This window comes from Tyto alba, unplaced genomic scaffold, assembly GCF_018691265.1.
Source record: "Tyto alba isolate M040663 unplaced genomic scaffold, T.alba_DEE_v4.0 Super-Scaffold_8, whole genome shotgun sequence".
Classification (NCBI taxonomy): domain Eukaryota; kingdom Metazoa; phylum Chordata; class Aves; order Strigiformes; family Tytonidae; genus Tyto; species Tyto alba.
The window spans coordinates 15,082,670-15,105,793 of NW_024881329.1; the positions used below are offsets into that span (position 1 = coordinate 15,082,670).

The 23,124-nt window shown below is 36.5% G+C and overlaps 1 protein-coding gene across 4 annotated transcripts in view; it reads right to left on the reverse strand.

Annotated features, from left to right (window-relative positions):
- The window catches only part of LUZP2 (leucine zipper protein 2), a 280,149-nt gene that overhangs the window by 189,196 nt on the left and 67,829 nt on the right, over positions 1-23,124 (reverse strand). The window contains exon 1 of one of the 4 annotated variants that reach the window (XM_033006828.2): positions 21,040-21,346. The exons of 2 other annotated variants lie outside the window; for them this stretch is intronic. In XM_033006828.2, coding sequence (XP_032862719.2) covers positions 21,040-21,101 — 62 coding nt within the window. In that variant the 5' untranslated portion in view covers positions 21,102-21,346. Of the gene's footprint in view, positions 1-21,039; positions 21,347-23,124 lie in introns of those variants that run through there. One more of the 4 variants, XM_033006829.2, reaches the window with a different exon arrangement.

Here is a 23,124-nt window from a genome sequence, read left to right on the forward strand (position 1 = left end):
TTTTAATAATAGGCTTATAACAGTTTAAAAGAAATATAATTTTGAGCTACAAAACTCCTGAGATAATTTTAAAATAACATAAGCAGCAGTTAATAAATTTCCAATCTCTACAAATAAACTAGGTAAATAAAAATAATTACATAATTTTCATTCACAAATGGATTCTAACACAGTATTTTGTCCAGAAAATATGATTATTGTAAAATGTCTCTAAACTCCTACTAATGCGTTGCAGAAAACTTGTACAGTGTCACCACATGTTAATTGATACAAAACTGCTTATTTTGTAAGAAATATTTGCTATGTTTTTTCATTAAAGAATTCAACAGTAACCTACTGCCACTGAACTTCCATCAGAAACTACTTTTCACTAAAACAGATGTGTTACTGTTTTATAAAGGCACATATTATTAAACTATTTCAATTCACTGATTTAAACTGGAGGCTGCAGGAATGAACTAGTGAACAATCACATATTTGTGACTGATTAGAAGAGGTGGGTGCCAGTCCGTCCTGGGTTTTATACCAGGCTGCAAGTGACTATATGTCACTTATAAAAACTTGGAAAAGCTAACTATTGATTTCTCATTTAAAAAAACCTCTGGTAATGCAGAGTTAAACATCATAATCCTGTAACATAAATTATGATCCAAAGCTACAAATACTACAGTATCTTGTGTATATATTAAAATGACATGAAGACACAAAGATGAGGAACACAGTATATATTTCAAAAAGATCAATGTAATTTCAATCTAAAGTCTACTAATATTCTTCAGGAAGAACAAGAGCAATTCAAAATGTATTTGAATTCTCTCTTACAGTTCTTTGTACCTCAAAGGAAACAACCCTTGAGGAATGGTGTTTTTAAGGAATAGCAAATGACCATATTCATACTACATTTTGTACTCACAAAATGAAAGATTCTTAATACTGTTAAAATTCCTAAGTTAGTAATATTAATGTTTTTCCCCCCCATAATGTTTTGACTGACCAGTACTTAAAAAATTATTGGTTGAAGATGACAGGTTGTTTTCAGTATCTGCAATTTTTTACTGTATATGATAGAAGTATTAAATTCAGTGTGCTTAGCTCGTAAAGAGGAAGGCCCATTTAAAGCTCCAGGTAACTGATTGTACTTCTGTCAGCATTAACAGCAACATTTGCCATTATTTTAGGTGAGCATAGTTAGGAGATTATAAAGATGGAGAAACAGATTTTCTTGGAAATATTTCCTAGAAAGGCACATCAATACCTGAAAGGAACCATTTCAGTCATACCATTTCCTCTACAACACTCTCCAAAAAATGCTGACTCAACTGGTGCAAAGGCTTTCTGAAAAGTACTGCATCCACAGTAAAACTATGTCCTTCAATCATAGCACAGGCTTTCATGACAACGTACTTGAAGTGTAACAGCTGCTTTACCTTTTTGTCACAGTGGGATTCTGACTGCATTGGATTTTTTGCGGGGTGAGGTAGTGCAAAGTAACAGAGGGACTGAAGCTGGAGTAGGTTTTGACTTTAGCAAACACAATAGGCAGCCAAATGCACTCTGACCACCTTAAAGCTGTTGTGGTTTAGGCCTGGTCGTCTGCCAACCACAATGCAGCAGCTCTCTCTCCCTTCCCCTCCGGCAATGAGAAGGGACAGAGAGCCAAGCTTGGGGTTCGAGATAGGACTGGGATGGGGCCACCCCAATAGCCCCCTCCCCTGCCACCAAAAAACTCCACCACTCACTCAACCCAGGACAAAAGCAAAAAACTTCTTCCTGCTTTCACCCAGGCAGGCTTAACTTGGACAGTACAGCCAATTGTTGAAAATGTCATGGAGTAACAACTACCTCAAAGTCATGTTTTGTGTAGGTTTCATTAAAGATCCATTTAAAATGCAACATCTCTCTGCTCCTCAGTTAATTTCTGAAGATCATATCTTCCTAATGTTTTTATCTCGAAAGACAAGTGCATAATTTTATTTTTTTCTGCTTCTAAAAAGCATAACTTTTGATGCCTTGCTCTCTACAAGTTTTGCTCATTATTCTTCAAAGCACAGCTCTAATGAAACTGCTCAGATTATTCTGTCAGCATTTACCAAAAAACGTTTAGAAAGGTCATTTCCTCAGGCCAGTGGAATAATCCAAGAGGAAAACAATGATTCTTTTTCATCAGCACATCCCTCAGCATTTTTATGATAGACTCCATTTCCATCACACATTCTGTTCATCAAAAACCTTTCTCTCTCATCCTCTTTCTATAAATTCCTTTGGAACGAGAAATAGCAGCATGACATTAAATGCCATAAGGACAACAAGGATTCTGGTGCAGACAGACAAACTTAAGACCATCTGACAAGTTGGAGCACAGCAAAACAAATGTATGGGCACAAGATCCATTTCACTTGGATCAGTTGTATTTGCATAGCTCTGGATCCTGGATTGAAATCCATCCAGGCAATGCTCTATAACTAAGACAAGTACATTTCTGACCTAATATTTCAACACAACTAATATTTCTATGATTCTTCCTATAAATTTTATAGTTGGTCTCAAAGGAAACTCCAATACTATAACTCAGTCTTTTCCGAAGTCACTTGTTTCCAGATCTCTGTTGTTCTGTCAAGCAATGTTCCTCTTCATTGTTCATTACTTAATCAGTTCCTCCAGAAGTGCTATGGAACTTTGTTGGAAATAACTCCACCTCATGGCAACAGCTATATTTCTACAAGTTACATTTTCAGCACCACTTCCTTCTCCAGGCAGCATCTGAGCAGATCTTTCACACCCACCATGAGAATCTCCAAATGCACATCCTAGACATGTTGCTTCTCTTCAGAGCTGCACAAACCACCGAGCTTAAACCATGGGAGTGCAAGAAAGAGGACATATTCCTCTGTGTTCCAGTTGTGCTTCATTTACCAAGTTCTTCAACAATTCATGCTTCAGTTCATGCACGAATTAAAATCCAAAGTTACAGTCTTGCCTTCAGAGAAAAACATTTGTTTCTCTCCTACTGCAGTGTGTCAAACACATTAGTCATCTAGTGAAACCATGCGAATCTTTTCTGACACTAGCATTTAATATATATGACATCACTGAGTATCATAGCACTGTTAGAGAAATAAATGGAATTTCAATCTCAGTCTCACTTCACTACCTGCCTTCTCTCCTCCTCTTTCTTGAAGCTGAACTGATATTTTATCTCTATTCCTTTCATCCTGTAACAAAATCTGAGCCAGAAATATTTTCAACTGAGTTCCCTTAATGCAAGATAATTTAATGATGCAGTTCTTTCCCATACATTTCCAAGACGCATGGACTTGAGGCGTACAATAAAGCCTACTACACTGGTGTGTGTGTGTGCAGACACCAAAAAACCCCAACTTTCCTCCTAGCTAATGCTGGATTTGAAAGCAAAGGCATTACACTGAATCTGAGAATCTGAGTGATACAGAACAGAACTGGACAAGGACTGCAAGGTAGCACTGCAGTATTGTTGCACTGTAGCATTTTTTCTGTATACGTCTCAACTACCACCATCCTACCTTATATTTCCCCTCAAGCACTTCATCTTATATCTACATTCCACTATCCCCGATATATCTGTACACATTCTGACACTACTAAGGGAAATCTGAGAATTGTTATTTTCACATGACAACACAAAGCCATGATTTTAATTAGAAGAGTATACTGTCTTTCCTGATGCTCAAAGGGCAGGCATGGTAGCAATTACAAATACATCAGACTGAAAACTAACACAGCATCAGTCATAAAATTACCAAAAAAAAAAAAAAAAAAAAAAAGGCACAAGGCAACCGATAACAATAACCTATAACCTCAAGCATGTACAATTCACTGAAAGAAAAAGAAATACACACTATTAGCTCCTTTAAGCAGGAACTAAGTGAGTACAAAGGAAAAAATACAGGAATCCCAGAAGATATAATTCTTAAGAGAGATTACTGGTGACCGGAGTATGTGGGTAAAACAGTATTTGATAAAACAGACCCTCACTTCTAGCTTCAAACCATGTTTCATACAAAGCCCTACAGCCCTCCTGGTTTGGTTCATTTGCTTCATTAACAGCAAACATTAAGCATTCCGTACAACATGTAAAGTAAGTTCAGAGAACACTGAAGGACTATGTTTCAGTGCTCAATATATAAAAAACAGTAACAACAATAACAGATTATAAAGTAAATTACTCTTTATTTCAGAGTCTTCATAGCATCTGCTGGAATAAACAGAAATGGATTTCCACCCAAATCACCCTAAAAAGATAATTACTTGCTCCTACTACTCTCCACTCTCTTCACCACTGATATACATATCAAAATACTGACAGCCTAATCATGTTCCCAGATTTTGTAAATACTTAAGCAGGTAAAGGGAAAAAAATCATCAGCCATAGAATTAGACTCAGCTACTACAGTTTACTTAAACAGCCTACTCCTAACAAAAATTTTAACTATTAGTGAAAGATAGTGAGGGATTAGAAAGAGATGTATTAGATATCATTATATCCCAACATGAACACCTGATTTTTCTCTTCTCCATCTCTGTTGCAGAAGAAATATGGAATGGTTTGGAAGTAACTGTGCAGGCAAGCAAGAAAGAAGGCAGGTAGACACTAGACTGATCAATATAATACAAAGCAAATACAGTCTGGAAGGGTGGAAAACTGCATTCAGGCTAGAACATATTCCTGCATGAGGAGTCTCAAGGGAGCTCCATTTTATATGCTGCAGTTATCTCAAAGGGGCTAGTTTAGTTTTGGAAACAAGAGGTCATCCAACATCATTATTTTTCATGTTTGACATTAAACACTGTCTGTTCTTACACAGCTCAGCCTAAGAATCAAGTCTTAAATACCAGTTTGGATCAAAATGCTGAAAGTGCTAATTGAACTGGCAAAGATACGATGATCACAATTAAAAGATGTCTCCGTTTGGTTAGTGGCCAGATCCTTAGCTGGAATAAAGTTACAGATGCCAGCTGATGATCTGAGCCAGTTCCACTCTGAAACACAGTACGGCATTTCTTTCTTATACATTGGAAGGGACTACAGTGATTCTTAAATTGCAGTGTAGTCAGTGACCTCAGTGGCTCTTAAATAGCGAGTATTGTTTTCCTCTTTTATCGGTGGCACAGATCTAGACACAATCTGAACATTAAAATATCCAGATTGTTTTCAACAGAGCCATTCTTCAGTTATAATGTACAGCTCTTCCTGTTGACGTGCAATGTCCAATTACTTACAGATACACTCTTTCTTCTTTTGAGTTGCCCACTGAATTACAAGATAAATTGAATTACAGTGTTGCCATGTCTGTATTTTTCACTTTTGCACATCAGAAGGTACATTATTAAGTTAATCAGTACTAAGTAAATGAGTGCTGGAACTTTCTCTCAATTATCATTTTCACTACTCATGTTATGCAGAGGACTAGCAATATCCTATGAACCACCCTCAATAGCAAACATTAAGAAAAGCAAAGTAAAATAAGTTTCAAAGCATCAAAGGCTTAAAATATTCAAGTGACAAACAAACTAGACTTGTTAAAGCTGTATCTGGGACACTGGAAATTTCATAGGTGTCTCACAACTATTATAAAACCTGTTCAATACCCATTAAGGGCAAACGTATCAGAGAATCATAAATCTAATTCAGAAAATACAAAGAAACCCCCCAAACATCAAAGTAGGATGCCCTTTATTTCACACAATGAGATGGCTCTCAGAGAAAGATAAAAGTTAAGTCAGACTGTTTAGTATAACTGAGTACCCTTGTGTGTTTGTCAGCAGGATGCCATAAAGTTGGGAGAGTTAGAAGACAATGTTAATTCCTGTAGTTTTTATTTAAATGGAAAGTTATAAAACTGCTGAAGAACAGCATCCTTCAGGATACCAAATATATCAAAAATAAAAGGGGAAGGTGGCAAAGCCTGAAAGATTACTCCCATAATACAAGCAACATCCACGCTGATTAGTGTCAAGTGTGCCTTTTCTCCTCATAGCCCCAAAATCAAGCAGACAAGACATATGAACTTTCTCCATAGGTCCTGAACCAAGAACAACACGATAAATATGCTAGCAGGTTGTAAAACAAGAAACTTGTTGAACAGAAAAGGAGACAGATCTGTATATCATGAATTGCACCTTTACTGTGGTTCCACAGACATTAAAGTGAGTAGTAAATCAGGTGGACATTAACAAAAAAAGGCTTTAAAGAAAGAAATAAAAACTAGGATATACTGTATGTCAGTATTTCAAGGATCTAAATCATGAAGCAAATATAAGTAAAATTTCATGCCTATGTTTTTCTAGTGGGGGATAATTGAAAACAACAAGAATTAAGAAGCCAACCATCTTTCACAGAAGAAGCCCTAACCTAGTGACATCTCCTATTTTTGAGAAATTAGAGATAAATATCAAAGGTCAAATTGAAAAAGTAATCTGTAACCATCTTGTCTATAAATAAGAGAAGAATTCTTCATCCAAAAAAATTTGAGTGTTGTCCTGGTTCTGCCTTTGCTGAACTGAGTGCCAATTTCCTATTCGCTTTGTTGTTCTCTTTCCATACATGCTAGGCAGATGCTCCTGGGGGCTTTATATTATTCTAAGAGTCATGGTAATTCAGTGAACTCAGTGGATGGTAAAATGACTCCAAAGGTACCAAATCAGAGTTTTTGTAATTACTAAGGGTGATAAAATAATTGATTTAAAGCTACAGTCTATTATGAGTTTTACCTCACTGCCAAGAGAGTTAATTTTCACAGGGCTACATGTCTGCTGAACAACGTAAACTTCTATCACCTTGACCCATAGAGACTGCAAAACAAAAAACACCAAAATTTTAGTAAGTTAAAATACCTTAGTCCATGGTGCTTCCTCATTGGTAAGATGCACTTACAAATCTGTTGCTATTTCTTATAACAGAGGAAGCTCTGTATTGTTTGTCCCACTAGTATTTTGAAACCAGGAATCAAATGCAGCCTTACATACACTATAATACAGACACTTCAGCTGCTGAAAATGGTTTCTCTCTATAAAAGAAAGCCCTTTACTCAGTATCACAAGCATAGTAATTCAAACCAGAAGTGGGCATAGGACTGGTGCAGTGTGAGGGTCTATATAAATGGATTCACTTAAGGCTGAAAGTTTATTTACTCTGAAATTGATTTCATTGAAGTATCCCATGGTGACATGGGAAGAGTTGTATAGTTGTAACCATGGTCACAAGACCGCGGTCTTGTGAACATAACCTGAATTTTTAAAATGTCTAAGCAATTGTTAAGCAAACAAAAAATAAGGGTGAGACAGAACATGTTTCTAACACTGTAATAACAACTGAAGTAATCACTTCATTTTTAAAGTTTGTGAGTTGTTGGAGTTTTATTGGTTTTGGTTTGTTGTTTGTTTTTTTTTTTTTTTAAGATCAATCTTTAAAAGATTACATCTCCGTGTTCGCTATGAATATATATATATATTTATATGTTTTTGTATGTTAGTGAAAGAATTAGTTACTTCTATTATTCCTGTGTCAATGTCTGGCAGACAACCAAACCTCCAATAACAACCTCCACTCCTCATACATATCCTAGGTTGTAGCAACTAATATTCATTATACAGGTTTAACCAGGCAGAATTTCAGTTTAGTTTATCCAGAAATGTACCAAAGCCACCAATTTGTTTTTATACCATTATTTTTTTCCAATTCTCCAAATTAAGCTGTAATGGAAATGAAGACCTTCTGAGTATTTTAAGAAACATCATACTAAGAATAGTGCCAAGCTGAAAATCCATATCAAATGAAGCAGTAGTGACCATAACCATGTGCAAAACCAAACCCATAGCTGCTTTTATGAAAGCAGGATTTCATCCATTTTTCCACTTAAATCAGGTTTTATATCTTAATTTCCACACAGACTTTTGGAGGAAGAGAATAAAGGAAAAGCAGATAGAAAAGAAATCCTCCCACTTTTCTCCTCCACACAAATAAAAATTTGAAGCCTAACACAGACTACTTCATCAATTCCAAACTATCTCAACTGAAAACAATGCTGCAAGGCATAGTAATGATGGTAAAAGAATGAACACTTTTTTACTCCTGTCACCTCTCTTGCAGAAGTTAGTACTACTATTGTTTGATACAATTTTATAGATCTGTATCTTGTAACCCCCGTGGTTTATGTCAATATATATCCTAATTGTTGACTGAAAGCTTCCATTACTTTAGTCTTTTCCTTTGAGGAAGAGCGTGCTTTAACATGGGTCAAAACGCTAAAGTATTGCAATGAAAAAATAATCAGTAAAACATCCATTCAAAGACAAGGTTAAATCCTCAGCCATTGTAAATCTGCATAAATACAAACATTTTAATCATAGGAGGATACTATTTCTACTACTTTTGTAATCATAGTAGGATTACAGTATAGTAAGAGCAGCAACTCTCAAGAAAGTCAGTAGAGAAATGCATATTGATTAAATGTAGTTACCAGTTTATAGCAACTGATATCTGGACAAAGGAGAATAGATTGCCAAGATTTTGCTAACAATTTTTTCCCCATAATACCATTTCCTTGTCATTTATGTAGTTTCATATCTATGATCACACATCACTTCTTTAATATTTTGTCATTTCTGTATGTGAAAATTATATGAAGACTGACATTTTCATTCATTATAAAAGGTAACTACCCCAATTAGTGCAAATTTTTGTTTTGTTTTGTTTTCTTTTTGTTGTTGTTGTTTGTTTGTTGTTTTTTGGTTTGGTTTGATTTTGGGTTTTGGGTTTTGTTTCGTTGATTTTTTTGTTTGTTTGTTTTTGGTTTTGCTTTTTTTTAATCTTTTGCCTCTGTTTACTTTCTTTTGATTATTACTCAAAAGCAGATGCAGGATTCTGCTCATCCCAGCTATTGGTCCAACCATGCTACAAGTCCAATTTTACAAGTCTAGTCATTTTCACAAGTGCACGAACATTTTTAGCGTGGATTTAGAGGTTATAATGAAATGATGCCAGTTCATAAAAGCATCTTGGGCCTGAAAAGATCCAGATCTTTCTCTAAAGCAGATGTGGAGGGGTACCTCCCATGCAACCTTTGCAAAAGCTTCAGAGCCAGTTAAGAAGAGAGTATGCAAAAGCACCCACTGTTGCACACTCATAAGGGAGTTGTCCAGAACAGCCCCCAGTCTGTGTCAGATGCTTCTGCAACAGGAGATTACACTGATAAACCAGCCTAGCTAGGAAAAACCCACCAAGATAACAGATTGCTGAGTAAGCATTTAACAACACTAATTTCTCGAGTTACTTTTTCAGTAGTGTGAGATTTATGACATAATGGCAGCAAATAATGCGTGGTATCAACATATATATAATAATCTGTTGAAATACAAGGTATCTTCAGGAAGCTTTCATCTGGTTTACACTGAAGCACAAGACTGTCCAACTGAAAGACTGCATAAGTAAAAGTCAGCAGAATAATTTTATGTTAATGTATTTACCAGAAACAATGCTTGTCTCCAGTATGATTTCTTACATTTGAAGGAAGTGGCAGGATATAAAAAATTAAAGCCCAATGGTACCTGTAGAAGTAATGTTATGTTTTTACCTGCAAAAAGTGCATCCAAATTTGATGCCTTAGCTGCTGGAAAAAAAAAAAAAAAAAAAGTTCAACTGTTTTAAAGGATTTCATTCTATACAAGCAGAAGTATACATATCTATTCAAGCCACTGAGAAAACATAGCCAAAAAAAATCAATTTTTCATACTTCATTATGTGCCTACAACTAGAAATCCTTTACACAGAGGCACATACACTATACATATTTATGTATTTTCCTTTGAGCAAAAGAGATCTTTCTACATTCGAAAAATACACTAATGGAATTGGATACAAATTTGTAGTTTTTACTTTCTTTTTATCAGCACCCACAATGATGTTCTGGCATCTACTCGAGTTCAGGGGACTTTCCCACTGACAGTTTCTCATGAAATTAACAAGAAACAGTTAAGAACTGTCTCCATCCTCATTAGTGCATGGTAAGTAATGAGCACTAAGCAGATTTCCCTTCCACACACACAATCTATAAAACAGTGTTACCTACAGAATATTGAAAGATTAACCCTTAAATTAGGTGTGCATCATTTCTGATGGTTTAAATTGTATGGATAATAAGTATCTTTGGCACAAAAGGAATCTGTTCTACTGCAATAAAATTGAGGTCAAAGTTCTAGCTTTTCACTGTTTTCTTATTAGGGGACTGTTAAGAAATATTTTTAAATAATTCTTAAAGCTTTTATTTTAAAGAATTAAACCTACACCAGTACCATAATTTCTAAGTCATGAACAGTAACGAGCAGAGCAGAACAAGTCTCCTTTCTTTCAATATTTTCTCACACACTACATACATAGTATTTTCTTTTTTCTTCTTTGTATGGAAAGAGTAGCACCTGGATGTAGCTAGCCTCTGGTAAGATACAGGTAAATAGAGTATCTCTAGAATAGTCTCTAGAATAGTCAGTACTCCAACTTACTAATTCACCACTTAACATCCTTTTTTATCTACCTCTTTCTAACAGATATAAAAATTAGTCTGTGTCCATATTACCCTTCTGATATTTTTTCTCATCCTGTTAGGTCCCAGAATGGCTATGGCGATTTCTCACTTCTGACTTTATGTAACTTCCCAAAAGTTTCCCCGCATATCAGGTGATTGGGGGGATTGCTTAGATATGTATGTTTGTTTCCAGCTTCACCACCAATGGAACTGCTGAAAACACATCTACTTATTTCTCCAGGCGGGTCCTTGCAATTATTTGCAAGAACAAAGATTGTTACCTGGCTGAATATTCTTCTACAGGAATGGCTCAAGCTACCCTAAGGACCATTTAATTCCCTAGAATGTGGAAAGATTTAAGGCAGATAAAATTATTCTATACTGATTCTTTCAAGGTTTTTTTCACCATCCTCTGGTATCATAGACTCTTGTCAACAGCACATCGTTCTACGGGTTTAATTCAGTGTGGCAAAAACTTCATGTTCCTGTAATGACTAAATGCTATTGAGAAAGGTTTTGCATTACACATATAAGCACCAATTTAACATGTGACATGATCACCCAACTTAAGCAGCAAAGAAATGATGTCCCTACAGTAAAGAAGAGTGAATGCTATCATATTTAACCCGGACTGCAGTATCAACTTCTGTTCATCACCTATTTGATGGAAATGGGTTAAACCTTTCAGATGACACCTTACAAGCCAGTGATGGGGGATTCATCTCATACAAAGGGAACATATTCCTTAAACATTTAGTTCTGGTATGCACGCCCTGTATTTCTTCCTAACTATTTCAGAAGCTGTTTAATTTTTGTCAGTCTAGGTACATATGAAACAGGCAATACTACATACTATCACATTAAAACAGACAGAAATCCAAGTTTTTCTGAGTCCATTTGAAGAACTGATTAGTATTTCTTTAAAGCAGATTTTACTATTTAGTTTTTACAGCAATTTAATTCTTTCTGCTTCCAGGAACAGATAAGAATCTTCCCTTGAGCCAAAAGAGCTCCAGCTGAGTAGAAATTAGGGAAGGAACTAGGATGTTTGAAACAGGGACCAAGAGAGGTATAATTTAACAAAAAATATTAAAATAAATGTCTGCCATCCTAATCTTTCCTGAGCCAAATACAGCACGTGTGTATACTGAACATCAGATAGTTTTTTTACAAGTAAATAAAAAAGCAACTACAGAGAAGTCTCTCTTTACTATCTACACACTTGAGTGTATTTTTTTAATACATCACTTGTATGAATGCAGAGATTTCACAGAAAGCGGTATTTGAGACTGATTTTTCACCAAATTAAATAGCACAGGCTGCACTGATTGCAAAGTTAGAGATGCTTAATGAAGGAAACAGAAGGGAAGCAGCAATGCTGCCATGGGTTCTGACCCCGCCTCGCCCCATTGTCATCTAGGCACCATGGTTACAGATTCATTTCCCAAGCCTTACCATTTGCCAGATAACCTTACTCCTCAACTGAGAGTGAAAAATAAGAAAGCTGCAATGCTGGGTTTTCTAGAAGAGGTCAGGATGGATTGCTAACAAATCCCAACTATTTGGTATTCCCCCATACACATCAGCAGATAAATAAGTCTAATTTTCAAAGCACATTGCTCTTGTTTACATTCATATTTTCACAAAGTTAGTGCAACCAACATACCATCCCCTTTTGAAATTCAAAAGGTATCAGATTATACTTGTTCAGCTCACTTAAAGAAAATCCATTGAAGATTATAGGTATTAAGCCTTTCTAAAATGTATGGTCACTTGGCAAACCTTGGCTCCCTTCATGAAAAGAGGAAGAAAACAAAACAAAACCAACAAAAAAACCACAGTGCCTATTTTCAGAAGAGAACATGCCAGGAACTTCTGTACTCTCTGTAGAATAGAGGAGTAGATCTGCAGTAGGGCTCATGGGCTCTGCCAGCCACTAATAAGTAGTAAGAGTACAATGAGTGTGTTGCATATTTTGGCACAAAAAATAAGAATTATTCATCAACTGATCGGTTTCAGTGAAGCAGCTTAAAGGTTCAGCTACTTACTAAACACAGTTGTTTGATTTGCACCCTGGCTGAGCTTCACCCTATCCTGAAAAATATTTCTTTACAAAAAAGCTGTAAGTGAAGCAGTAGTAAAATTGATTTTATTTCTCCATTTTCAAGAGACATTCTCTCTGCACATTGAGCACACATTTCATTACACTGCATCTGGAGGATGAAACTTCCTCAACAGACAATCTAATGCCACCCAGAGTACAGCTGCTTTTCAGTCTTGGCAGTTCAATTTTTCCACACATTTTTTTTTTTTTTTCCACATATCAGTAAAATCTCACTTTTTTTCCTTGCTTGCTGCCACAGGCTAACCTGAAACAAACACATGACATCAAAGTCATTCAGACATGATGAGGATAGTGTACCTAAGGTCGACACAGCATGTTACTGGGTTTATTGTCACGCTAGGTCCCCTTGATCACCAAGCAATTCTGAGGTACAAAGTCACAGTTCCTACTTCTGTAATCATTCACACCAACAAAATCGCAAAAACACCTGAAAAGCAGTATCAAGTACTGAGAATCCAACAATTATATAGTACTAGTAAATGACCACGTTTTATTTACCACTTAAAACACTATGTAATTTATCTTCCCCTCCCCGTCCACTACCAAACCAGGTTTTATAAAGACCCATAACAGCTACTGAAAATATGTTAAGGCATTATACTATAGTGAAATTACAGAGGCTGTATCCCATCATAAACACTCGTTGGCCCATCAGAAGTTGTTCTGATGCTCTCTAAGCAGCAACATCATAGCAAAGCCAGCGGTAACACACATCATTAGGTAAAGTGTGGTGGCCTGGAAGACATTCGTATGGAGAAGTTTGAAAGATGTTCTGCTGCAGCTCCACCTCCAACTAAAAGGGAACGGTGTTAGTTCTGTGGTTAGATAAGATTCAGCAAATATGCGCTTGGATTTTTTTAAGTGCTCAATTTGTCCAACAGTGGGTAAATCTGTTTTCAACCAGCTTCCACTTTCATAACTAGCAAATGAAAAGGTAATCTAACTATTTCCAGCAAGGAAACTGTGAACATAAATCAACCAAATATGATCAATTCATGAATAACAACAAGATGTAAATGGCTGGAAAAAATAACAATTTAGGTAAAATATACTAGCTGGCAGCATAGTAGCTTTATCTTAAGACAGCATGTGGAGACAAAACACACTAGAATTTTTTGACACTTCTCTACTCCTTTCCACAGAAGCTATCAATCAATAGCAACAAGTAAGATATTGAGAAATTCCGTAGAATCTATTTCTTCAGCTTATAAAGTCATACATATTGATTTCTTTCGTGATTCATCGATGTATTGTTTGTTAAAACAAATACAGCAGGGACTTCAGAGGGAACACTACAAAAATCATTGCTAAGATAATACACAGTAAAAGTAAAGATTATTAAACACGGATGTGATATAAGTTAAGGGGTAGATGAGTAAGTAATAGCACAAGAAGGAAAGGGAGAAAAGTCTATAGTATAGCACACAAAACCTGCTATTTGATGCAATGTCATATTTGTTCAGCATTTCTAAAAGGCAGTTGCCACTCCAATGTGTTTGAAATAACAAATACAACAATACACGTCTTAAACCTTCGCACAATATTAAGATGGAAGGCTGGTATGAGATGTTTTTTCTTCCTGACAAACATATTACCTGTCTTCCACACAGAGAATATTTACAGATCTGACCCTTACAAGACAGCTGGCACACCCATTGTGCAAAACTAGACAATGAGAAGAAACATTGTTTTTGACAAGTGGCATAGATAAGATTTATTTGTCTACATAGTAGTACATCATAAAGATTACTACATATGAACGGATTTCTGTTAAATGTAGAAAATATTATCGCATGCAGAATCTCACAGAAAGAGACATTACAAATTTAAGTTAAGATACCCTTATATTCTGCCCTAACTATAAATTAATAAATGAGAAACAAATGGGAAAGCGTCAGCACTATAATTTCTCTAAACACAAAGAATACATTAAAATGTCAAAAGTAACTCCACAGCAAGTCTCCTGGGCAGAAATGCATTATACATAGAATAACAAGCAGAATTCCAGCTGTTCTATTACATTAAGACTGATTCTAGAGATCCTCAAGATTCACCTGAGATCACATGGAACTTCAAGAATATTTTAACTGCATATTAGATCAAATCTAAAGTAAGTCTTTCCTGGAGGGTACAAAAGTCTTTAGCAGCATCTTTTCTTCCGCTCTGCTCATTTTCCTTTTTCTTTTTCTTCCTTTCACATTCCAGAAATCAGATACATAAATTACAGAACATCACAAAGGAATCTAGTTTTAGTACTTCTGGCGAAACTGAGAGAGATTTTCTTTCTGGATTTCTAATTTAGGTTAATGAGCTTAAATTTGTGGAGCACTTTTGAATGTTTTACCCCAGATAATAAGTTATAGCAATCATACCATTCCCAAGGGCATCATTCTTAACCAAAAATTGTCCCTATCATAACAGCTGAAAATCCCATAAAATGTAGAACTTCTGATTCTCTTCCCCTCTCCACCAAGTGCAAGATATACAGATAGAAAAAATATGTGGTTACCCTATTGTAGAAGGGCTGTAAACATAGAGAAGCAAATCTATTACAAGGCTACTATTAAGAATATATGTGCATAAACACATGCATATTCTTATATGCATATATAGTGAAGTTGAAGTACAAGGATTCCCAAACTACCTTTAAGCAATCTCATGCTGGTACCAAAGAAGTCCACCTACAGCAGGTTCTTGATTACTTTTCTACATTAGATACAGGCACCCCACCTACCTTGAAAATCTCTGCCCTATATCACAGCCTGCAGATTTGACAGGGCCGTGTACTCAAAGGCAGCATGGATGGTGACTGCCCTCGTGCCAAGAAAAGGGTCTCTCATTTTGCCATTGCCAGTTTTGCAGTCCAGAACCTGCACCCCTGAGGCCATGGGCTTCATGCCAGGAGGAGAAGAAGTAGCTCCTCCTGCCCGCACATCTGGTGGTTTGTATTTTTTCGTTGGTCAATTGATTTGTTTGTTGGGTTTTTTTGGTTGGTTGGTTGGTTGGTTTGTGGGTTTTTTTTGTTGTTGGGGTTTTTTTTGTGTTTTGTTTTGTTTGTTTGTTTGTTTTTTTATTATTATATATTTTGTTTGTTTGTTTGAGGGGGTGTTAGTCTTTGGTTTTCAGGTTTTTTTCTTTTTTATGTATATCTTGTTAGCTCAAAACATTTCTCCCAGAAAAAGGAAAAGGCTTTGTTTCACCAAACACCTTCTAGCTTGCTGTGTTAGGTACTTGCTTATAAATCATTAAAATAAAGCCATCAAGCTAAGTACATTCCCTGAAATAATTGAGTTGCGTTGCTGGTAAATTTGTCCTATTTAAACACAGTCCACAAGAAAGAATATAGTTCTTCAGGTAAAGTAAGTTCACAAGCAATATGCTAAATGCCACTTCTGTACCTCAAACAGAAATCATACAAACCATTAATCAAATATGCATCATCATCCACATTGACAGAAATCAGAAAGCTTTCACAGCCCAGAAAACTCAGGCAGCAAAAGTAAGTGTGAAAGGAATTCTAAGCAGGAGACAAATGATAGAGTTCATGTCTCTACATTTCTGGAAGACTTCAGAAAGCACAGTATTAAGACAGTCTCTCTTATCCATCCAACCTACAGCAAACATGCATCATCTTTTCTGCTAAAGAATTAGCCTACTACCACTCTGCAGAGTTAACCTCCAAGCATGGGGAAAGGAAGGACCCTGCTGGACCTCAGCCGGGGATCTCAAAAGTGAAAATCACCTTTGGCTACCTGCTGGAGTATGTAACAATGGTGTGGCTACAGCTAAGGGCATTAGCACACAGTGAGCCTCATTCTTCTACCTCAAAATCTAGAAAGGAGCAGGGTTCCTGCTACTCCTGTATCAGTCTAAATGAAAAACAGCTACTTTCAACATCTGATGATAGCCCAAATAGCGTTTCCAAGATGCTAAAGACCTTAAGAACTAGAAATAAGAATCTTTAACATTCTCCCCACCCAACCCAATATAAAAACATCAAAGACATTCCCCTTTATCTTTCGTCAAGTCCCAGACCAAGTCCTTCACACACCTTTATCGGAGAGGAGGGAAAGATATTAGGATTTTCATATTCTTTAAAAAATAATTACCAAAACCAACAAATGTAAAGAAAATAGTTGACCTTGAAAATACATCCATGGAAAAAGCAATTGTTTAAGTCAGATTCTCATGTTTAATAAAGTAAGTGAATTTACTGTATTGCATCACTTTGAACAACGGACTTATGCCAGATGAACACCCATACCTTCATTAAGCAACACCCACCTACCAGAAATGAGCATGCTACTTTTATCCTGCTACAAACTACAGAGGTGGCACTCTTCTGAAGGCAATCAATCAGAGATTGCTTTGCAACATCACTGTATTAAGACTGCCAGTGAACTGCAATTTTAGAAAAAAACACCACCAGCCATTTCTCTGCCATTAAAATAATACAAGTTCTGCCTTTTACAGTCCTGTTGTTTGTACATCCACTTCATGAGCTGCTGTAGTAGCAATATTATTATTGTTATTAAAGTGCATCTTGTTGGGTTTATGACCCTGTTTTCAGCTATAAAGCACTGTACTTCAATCAAATTATTCAATGTCTTGCATCTTTTTCATATTTCTTGTGTAGACAGAAAGGAACTTGCTGTCACAAAACAACAGGAAAGCTTTGTTTCACATCAGACTGCTTCTAATGTATCAGATTTTTTGTCATTTGGACAAAAAAAAAATTGTTGGTGATCAAAGATTAAAGTATCCAGCTTTTCAATAACAATGTTGAAGTAATATTCAGAAAACTGACCCTTTAGCTAAAAGTAGGGAAGTCTCATTAGACAAAATAATCTGGACCATAGTTCTTAGTTACTGAGCCCAATGGGTGACTTCATGCAAACATTCCCTTCTACAAATAGCTTTCCAGTCAGATTGTTTAGGTGTCTGGGGCTGCAAAATTAGACCCCGTGCCTGTTACATGCTATGTGTGGTCACAGAGTACACAGTACAGTGGACATATTTCTGAAGCAGTATGAAAAAACTATGCTGTCTTCAGCACAGTATGGAAAAAATAACATGTACACAACCATCGCATCAGATCTGCCAAAACCAAGATGTCCAACGAAATATAAAAGTGAACAGAGAAACAGAAATTTCAGACTAGTTTTACGAAGTTAAATTCACCTTCAAAAATGTTTCCCTTAACTTTTTAGGAGACTGATTTTACAGCAGTATTTTTCACTTATTCCATCAAAACATACGTAGTTAAGTGGACAAGCAAATACACCTCAATCTTGTTACCTCTTTAGCACTACAAACAACTAGAAATACAATTAAGAGTCACTATTGTGTCCCAAAGGCACACGAAAACCAAATTTAGGTAATACAGAAAATATAATTATTTAAAAAACATGAACTTTTTGTAATTTAATAGGCATTTGATTAATGCATATGATTTTAGATTATGCTGAAAAGCTAGCTGCACATAGTTCTGAAAATCAGAAATTAATAATAAAAACACAACATTAAAAGTGATAGCTGTATATTTTCCTCCTTTTAACAATAATATAAGAAGAGATGACATGCTGTGTATGCTGTGTTAACACAGTTACACCCATTGATTGATATTTGTTTACAGTGAGACTTGAAGATACGCTGAGGTCTTCCAAAACTACCACCATGCCATGATGCAAAGAGGATGACATCAACACATGACAAAGAATGAAAAGCAGCAGCTCCCCACTTCTGCAGCAAGCCTTGTGCTCACCGATTTCAGCACTAATCTATGAAATAGAGATACTCTGCTTCTGTACAAACTTAAAAAAAAAAAAAAATCCTTATGATGGAAAACTTTCTGCCCTTCAAGGTCAATGCTTTGCTTTAGCTAAGCAATTTCACACAACAGGGTATTAGACCCTGCTTTTTGCAAACACAACTAGTCCTGCATGCCTACTCTGTTTGGGTCCAACAAATGGATAACTGTATGTTTACAAGAAATACTAACTGCCACAGACAGAATTGCCTTCTGCTAAAGGAGATTAAAGCATAATCTCTTTCCAGTAGATGGCATGTTGATAGCACTGTATCATTTTTTAAACTTCCATCATGTGCTGTTGAAAAATTACTATATGTTCTACACAGCCAGTTAAAAATCAAGTGACTGAAAGCAACTGCTGAACAGAGCAGTCCGGGACTTCCATAAATCTTCAACTCTACAGAAGAGTTTCAGTCTCCTTTTTAACAGGATGACCAATCTGGTATCAAAAGCAAAACTTCACTTTGCAACACATACTGTACTTGGATGGAATTTTAACTAGAATTTCTCTTATGTTGATCATTTCCATCCCTCATTTATATAAGAACATAAATCATCATGTGCCACAAAATTATACTCTTATGAAAGTATAACCACTCCTCAGAGTCATACTGTTCATAATTAGCATTTACATGCCAACTTCAACTTCACATTCTTTTCAACTGTTTTTTGAATGGTGGGGAGGGATTTGAATTTTTTTTTACAATTATCAAGAATGAGCTACAATTCATTTTTCATACAGGTAATATTTTCTCAAGAAGATGAGGACCTGCTTTTAGAGTTTTATACTAGATACCTTGCTGCAGCTTAGTGCCCTGAATGTTCAAGTAGTTTGTAAGACAATTCATAAAAACAATAATGTATGAAAATTTAGAAGAGTTTTCTACATCTCTTTTCACTATGGTTTAATCTGTGCAAGTTTATGCAAGATACAAACCTACACCTGCAAAAGCTGGCTTGGTTCTTCTTACCCTTTTTAACTCTAGCATAATTTAGAAAAGAATGTATCCCTTAAATTAGTGTAAAATTATTAATCTAAATTGACAAGAAGTTTCACACTTGCACACTTGACTGCTAGTGAATGTTTCCTTAGACTACTTATTAAATCAGAAAGGATAATCATTAAATCACAAGATATTATAGTTTTCCTCCAAATGTTAGAACTCAAAGAGCATCAGAGTAGTTCGTATGGACTGGTGCTGTAGAGTCCCTAAATAAGAAGTGTTACCAGAAAAAAGTGCTTCTTCCTCACCAGTAACACCCCCCTCCAAATAAGTGAAATAATTGAAGCATTTAGATATTACCCATTTCTCCCTACATTCGAGTCCTCCTCCCACTGAGAGATTTTCACAGGTATTATTTGACTGTGTTTAAATATGTACAGAGATGTGCTCCTGCTCTACCTGAGTACTTAGCAGGAGCACACTTTTTTCTATTTTCCTTTTTTTTTTTCTTACATCTCAGTGAACAATTAAGGCTTAAAATTTTCAGTGCTGCTGCAAAAAGATGCTTTGATATTCATTTTACAGGATGAGACCAAGAATAAGGGAAAAGACATGTAAGGGATATGTACACGCATATATCCTCTGATAACATGCTTTACAGACTTGCTACTAAGTACCTTATAAACTTCTAACACAGCAGATAAATACCACAGTCAAAATTTGGCCTTGATTTTCTGATAAGGAACTAAAGTTAAGAAACCTAAACTGAGAGCAGTGTCACTGTAACAGATCTGCTCTGTACCCAGCATTAACTTTCCATCTGTGTACATCAAGACAATGGGATAGAGTGTCTCAGTTTTATCTTTTCTTTGCTGAACATGTTATGTCTACAGCATGGAGAATATACTATCTCAGAGCAATTGAGCTGTACACATGGTTTTATCAGAACACTGCATGCTCAGAACAGGTTTTCTTTTTTAGCTGCAATAGATTTTGCTCATATTTTCCTCAGTGATTTATTATACTTGCACAGAAAGGAATGCTTCTAGATTGCAGCAACTTTTTAACATATTTCCTGGCATTGAGATAACACTGCAACGTCTCAGCTGCATTTCACAGTGAAAAAGGTAAGCTCTAGGTCTATGTTCAGAAATAAAAACATGAACTGAGATAAGATTGTTCAAGTGTTTATATTTCCTGTTCTCTGTAAGAAAAAACATTATCATGTTCTCAATTTCAGCTGTTTGGCATCCTTATTTCCAATGAAACAGACTCTATCTGTTTTTACTACTATATATATAAAGCTTGTATTTGTTACTGTCTTGTTACATCTCACAAGCCGTGGGTCAACTTATACAGGAGTAGCACTTTTGCATCATAAAAAAAATTAAAAAAAAAAAATGAAGCCTAGAAACACTAGAATACTCAGTATCTTTCAGAAAATTGGGAGGGGGAGGGGCAGAGATAAGAACCAAAGATATCTGGTCTAAACTTCGTACTCCAGTAAAAGCTAAAATCTATATTATTTCTCTTGAGATTACTGAATCTAAAAAAAGCGAACAAAACAGGGGAACTCCAAGCAAAATCGCTCTCGGTACTCACCTAGCGCTGAAAACCAGTGCAGGGAAGAGAGGCAGCAAGTAATAAGCAGAGATGAATTTCATCCTGGAGCTCCTCTGTTTTGCTCCGTTCCTCACTATCCTCTTCACACCGGCTCTCACCCCCCTCCCGTCTCCTCCTCCAGCGGCCCCGGTGCCTCTCCCGGCCCGGCGAGCTGCCCGCCCTGGTGCGGGAGGGTCCTGGCTCCGCCAGCGCACGGCGACAACAGACCGAGCGAGGAGGGGAGCTCCGGGGGGGCTCTGAGCTCCAGGCGTGATGTCACGCAGCACAGTGAGCTGCTGCTGCTGCTCCCCACCCAAAGCCCAGCCTGCCCCAACCCGCCCCCCCCCCCGCCCGGCTCCGGCCGCGCCCGGCAGGATGCGCTGGTACCCGCGGAGAGCCGGGCGCTGCGCTCCAGGTTCCAGCGGAACGGAGCTGAGAAATTCTTCCCAGAAGGAGGAGAGACCGGCGGGGGAAAAAGAAAAAAAAAAAAAAAAAAAAAAAAAAAAAAAAATTGGGAGAAAGTACAATAAAGTACAATGGAAACAGCACCACTATCTTCCACTGTCTTGCAATTAGTGTCTCTATTAGAAGTGAATCTAGTCACGACTGGGGAGACAGACGCAGGAATTGTTCCAAGCAGGTGACAAGTTACAGAGGAGCCTGCCACTACATCTGGAAAAGTATCAGCAAAAATTCACAAGTTAGTATTTCAATTAGGTATTCGCTCATCCCAGTGCCACATCAAGTTGAATGTAAGAAGAGAAATAACTTCCAAAATGGTGTTTTGAAACACTGGTGTCATCTCTAAAAGCCCTTCATCACCTAAAGCAACTGATAAGACTTTCAGAGCAATTAAGACTATTTTTCCTGCTTCCTGTGTTTGTATTTTCACCTGACCTTAATCTTGATTTAAATAAATCAGCATTGCTTAAAGCTGTGTTCAGAATCTAAGTACTCCCTACCTTGACACAAGTAAAGATCATCTGATGGCAAATCATATTAAAGTATAATATTAAAACAAGAGCCATCTTTCTATGCAATACAAAAAAAAAAAAAAAAAATTCAAACTTGTAAACAACTGAATGAAGAGTGATCATTACAAGAACGAGTTCTGGTTACTTATGTACTTGTCAAGTCATATGAAAAGCATCCAGAAACTACATTATACATCACATGCATAAAAGATAAATTTCCATTAGTTTAAGCTGGTGGGTCATCGTATTCAACTATTGAGGAGCAATTTTTGGAGCCCATCATAGCAAATAGAAATTCACTGTTTGAAATGAATGGAAACCTTTTTGAAATTGACCCTTAATAATACATTCACATGATATACAAATAAAATTAATAAATTAAATTATTGGTTGCACTCTTCAGTAACAAAGTGAGAGAAAGGGAAGAGAAAAGAAGAAAAAGGCAATGTATATAGCCAGAAAGGAATAAAATAATGTATTAGACTTCTCTTCCTTGTGTTCCAACTCTAGGTGTTTTTTTTTCAGCACACCTAGCAGCAAGTTCTATTCAACCACATTAATTTAAATCAGCATTTATTGTTATTTTGATGCTACATACCAGCATGAAAGAAACAGTCATGTTACCATGGATACTTATGATAGAATAGTAAAAAGGTCATAAAAAGTGCAGTCAGCTTGTCATTTTCTCTTTCCGAAAAAGCCAACCTTCCTAGGCTACCAGGCACCTCACAGTCACGTATCAGCAGCTAATACTTCTTTCATCTTACTTTTATGTGCACACACACTGGGTGGAATGGGGGGGGGGGGGGGGGGGAGACACTGATGCATCAAGGGAGAAAATTAGGCCTGATGATGCTGAGCAAGCTTGAGAAAGCTCATGAAATGTTTCAACTTGAGACTTTTTTTAATTCTGCTACTGCTCTGCATCTTTTTTTTGGCAGGGGGATGAAATAGCGAGATCTACTGCTGAGTCTTCGTTTCATCTCCAGGGTTTTACTGTGCTTGCATAGGAGAACATCTCCACAAGTGGTTGAGCGGCTCCAGTACAGGTAGTCTGCAGCTATAATAGTGCTACATCACCCAGACATTACATTATCATTCTTTGCATAAT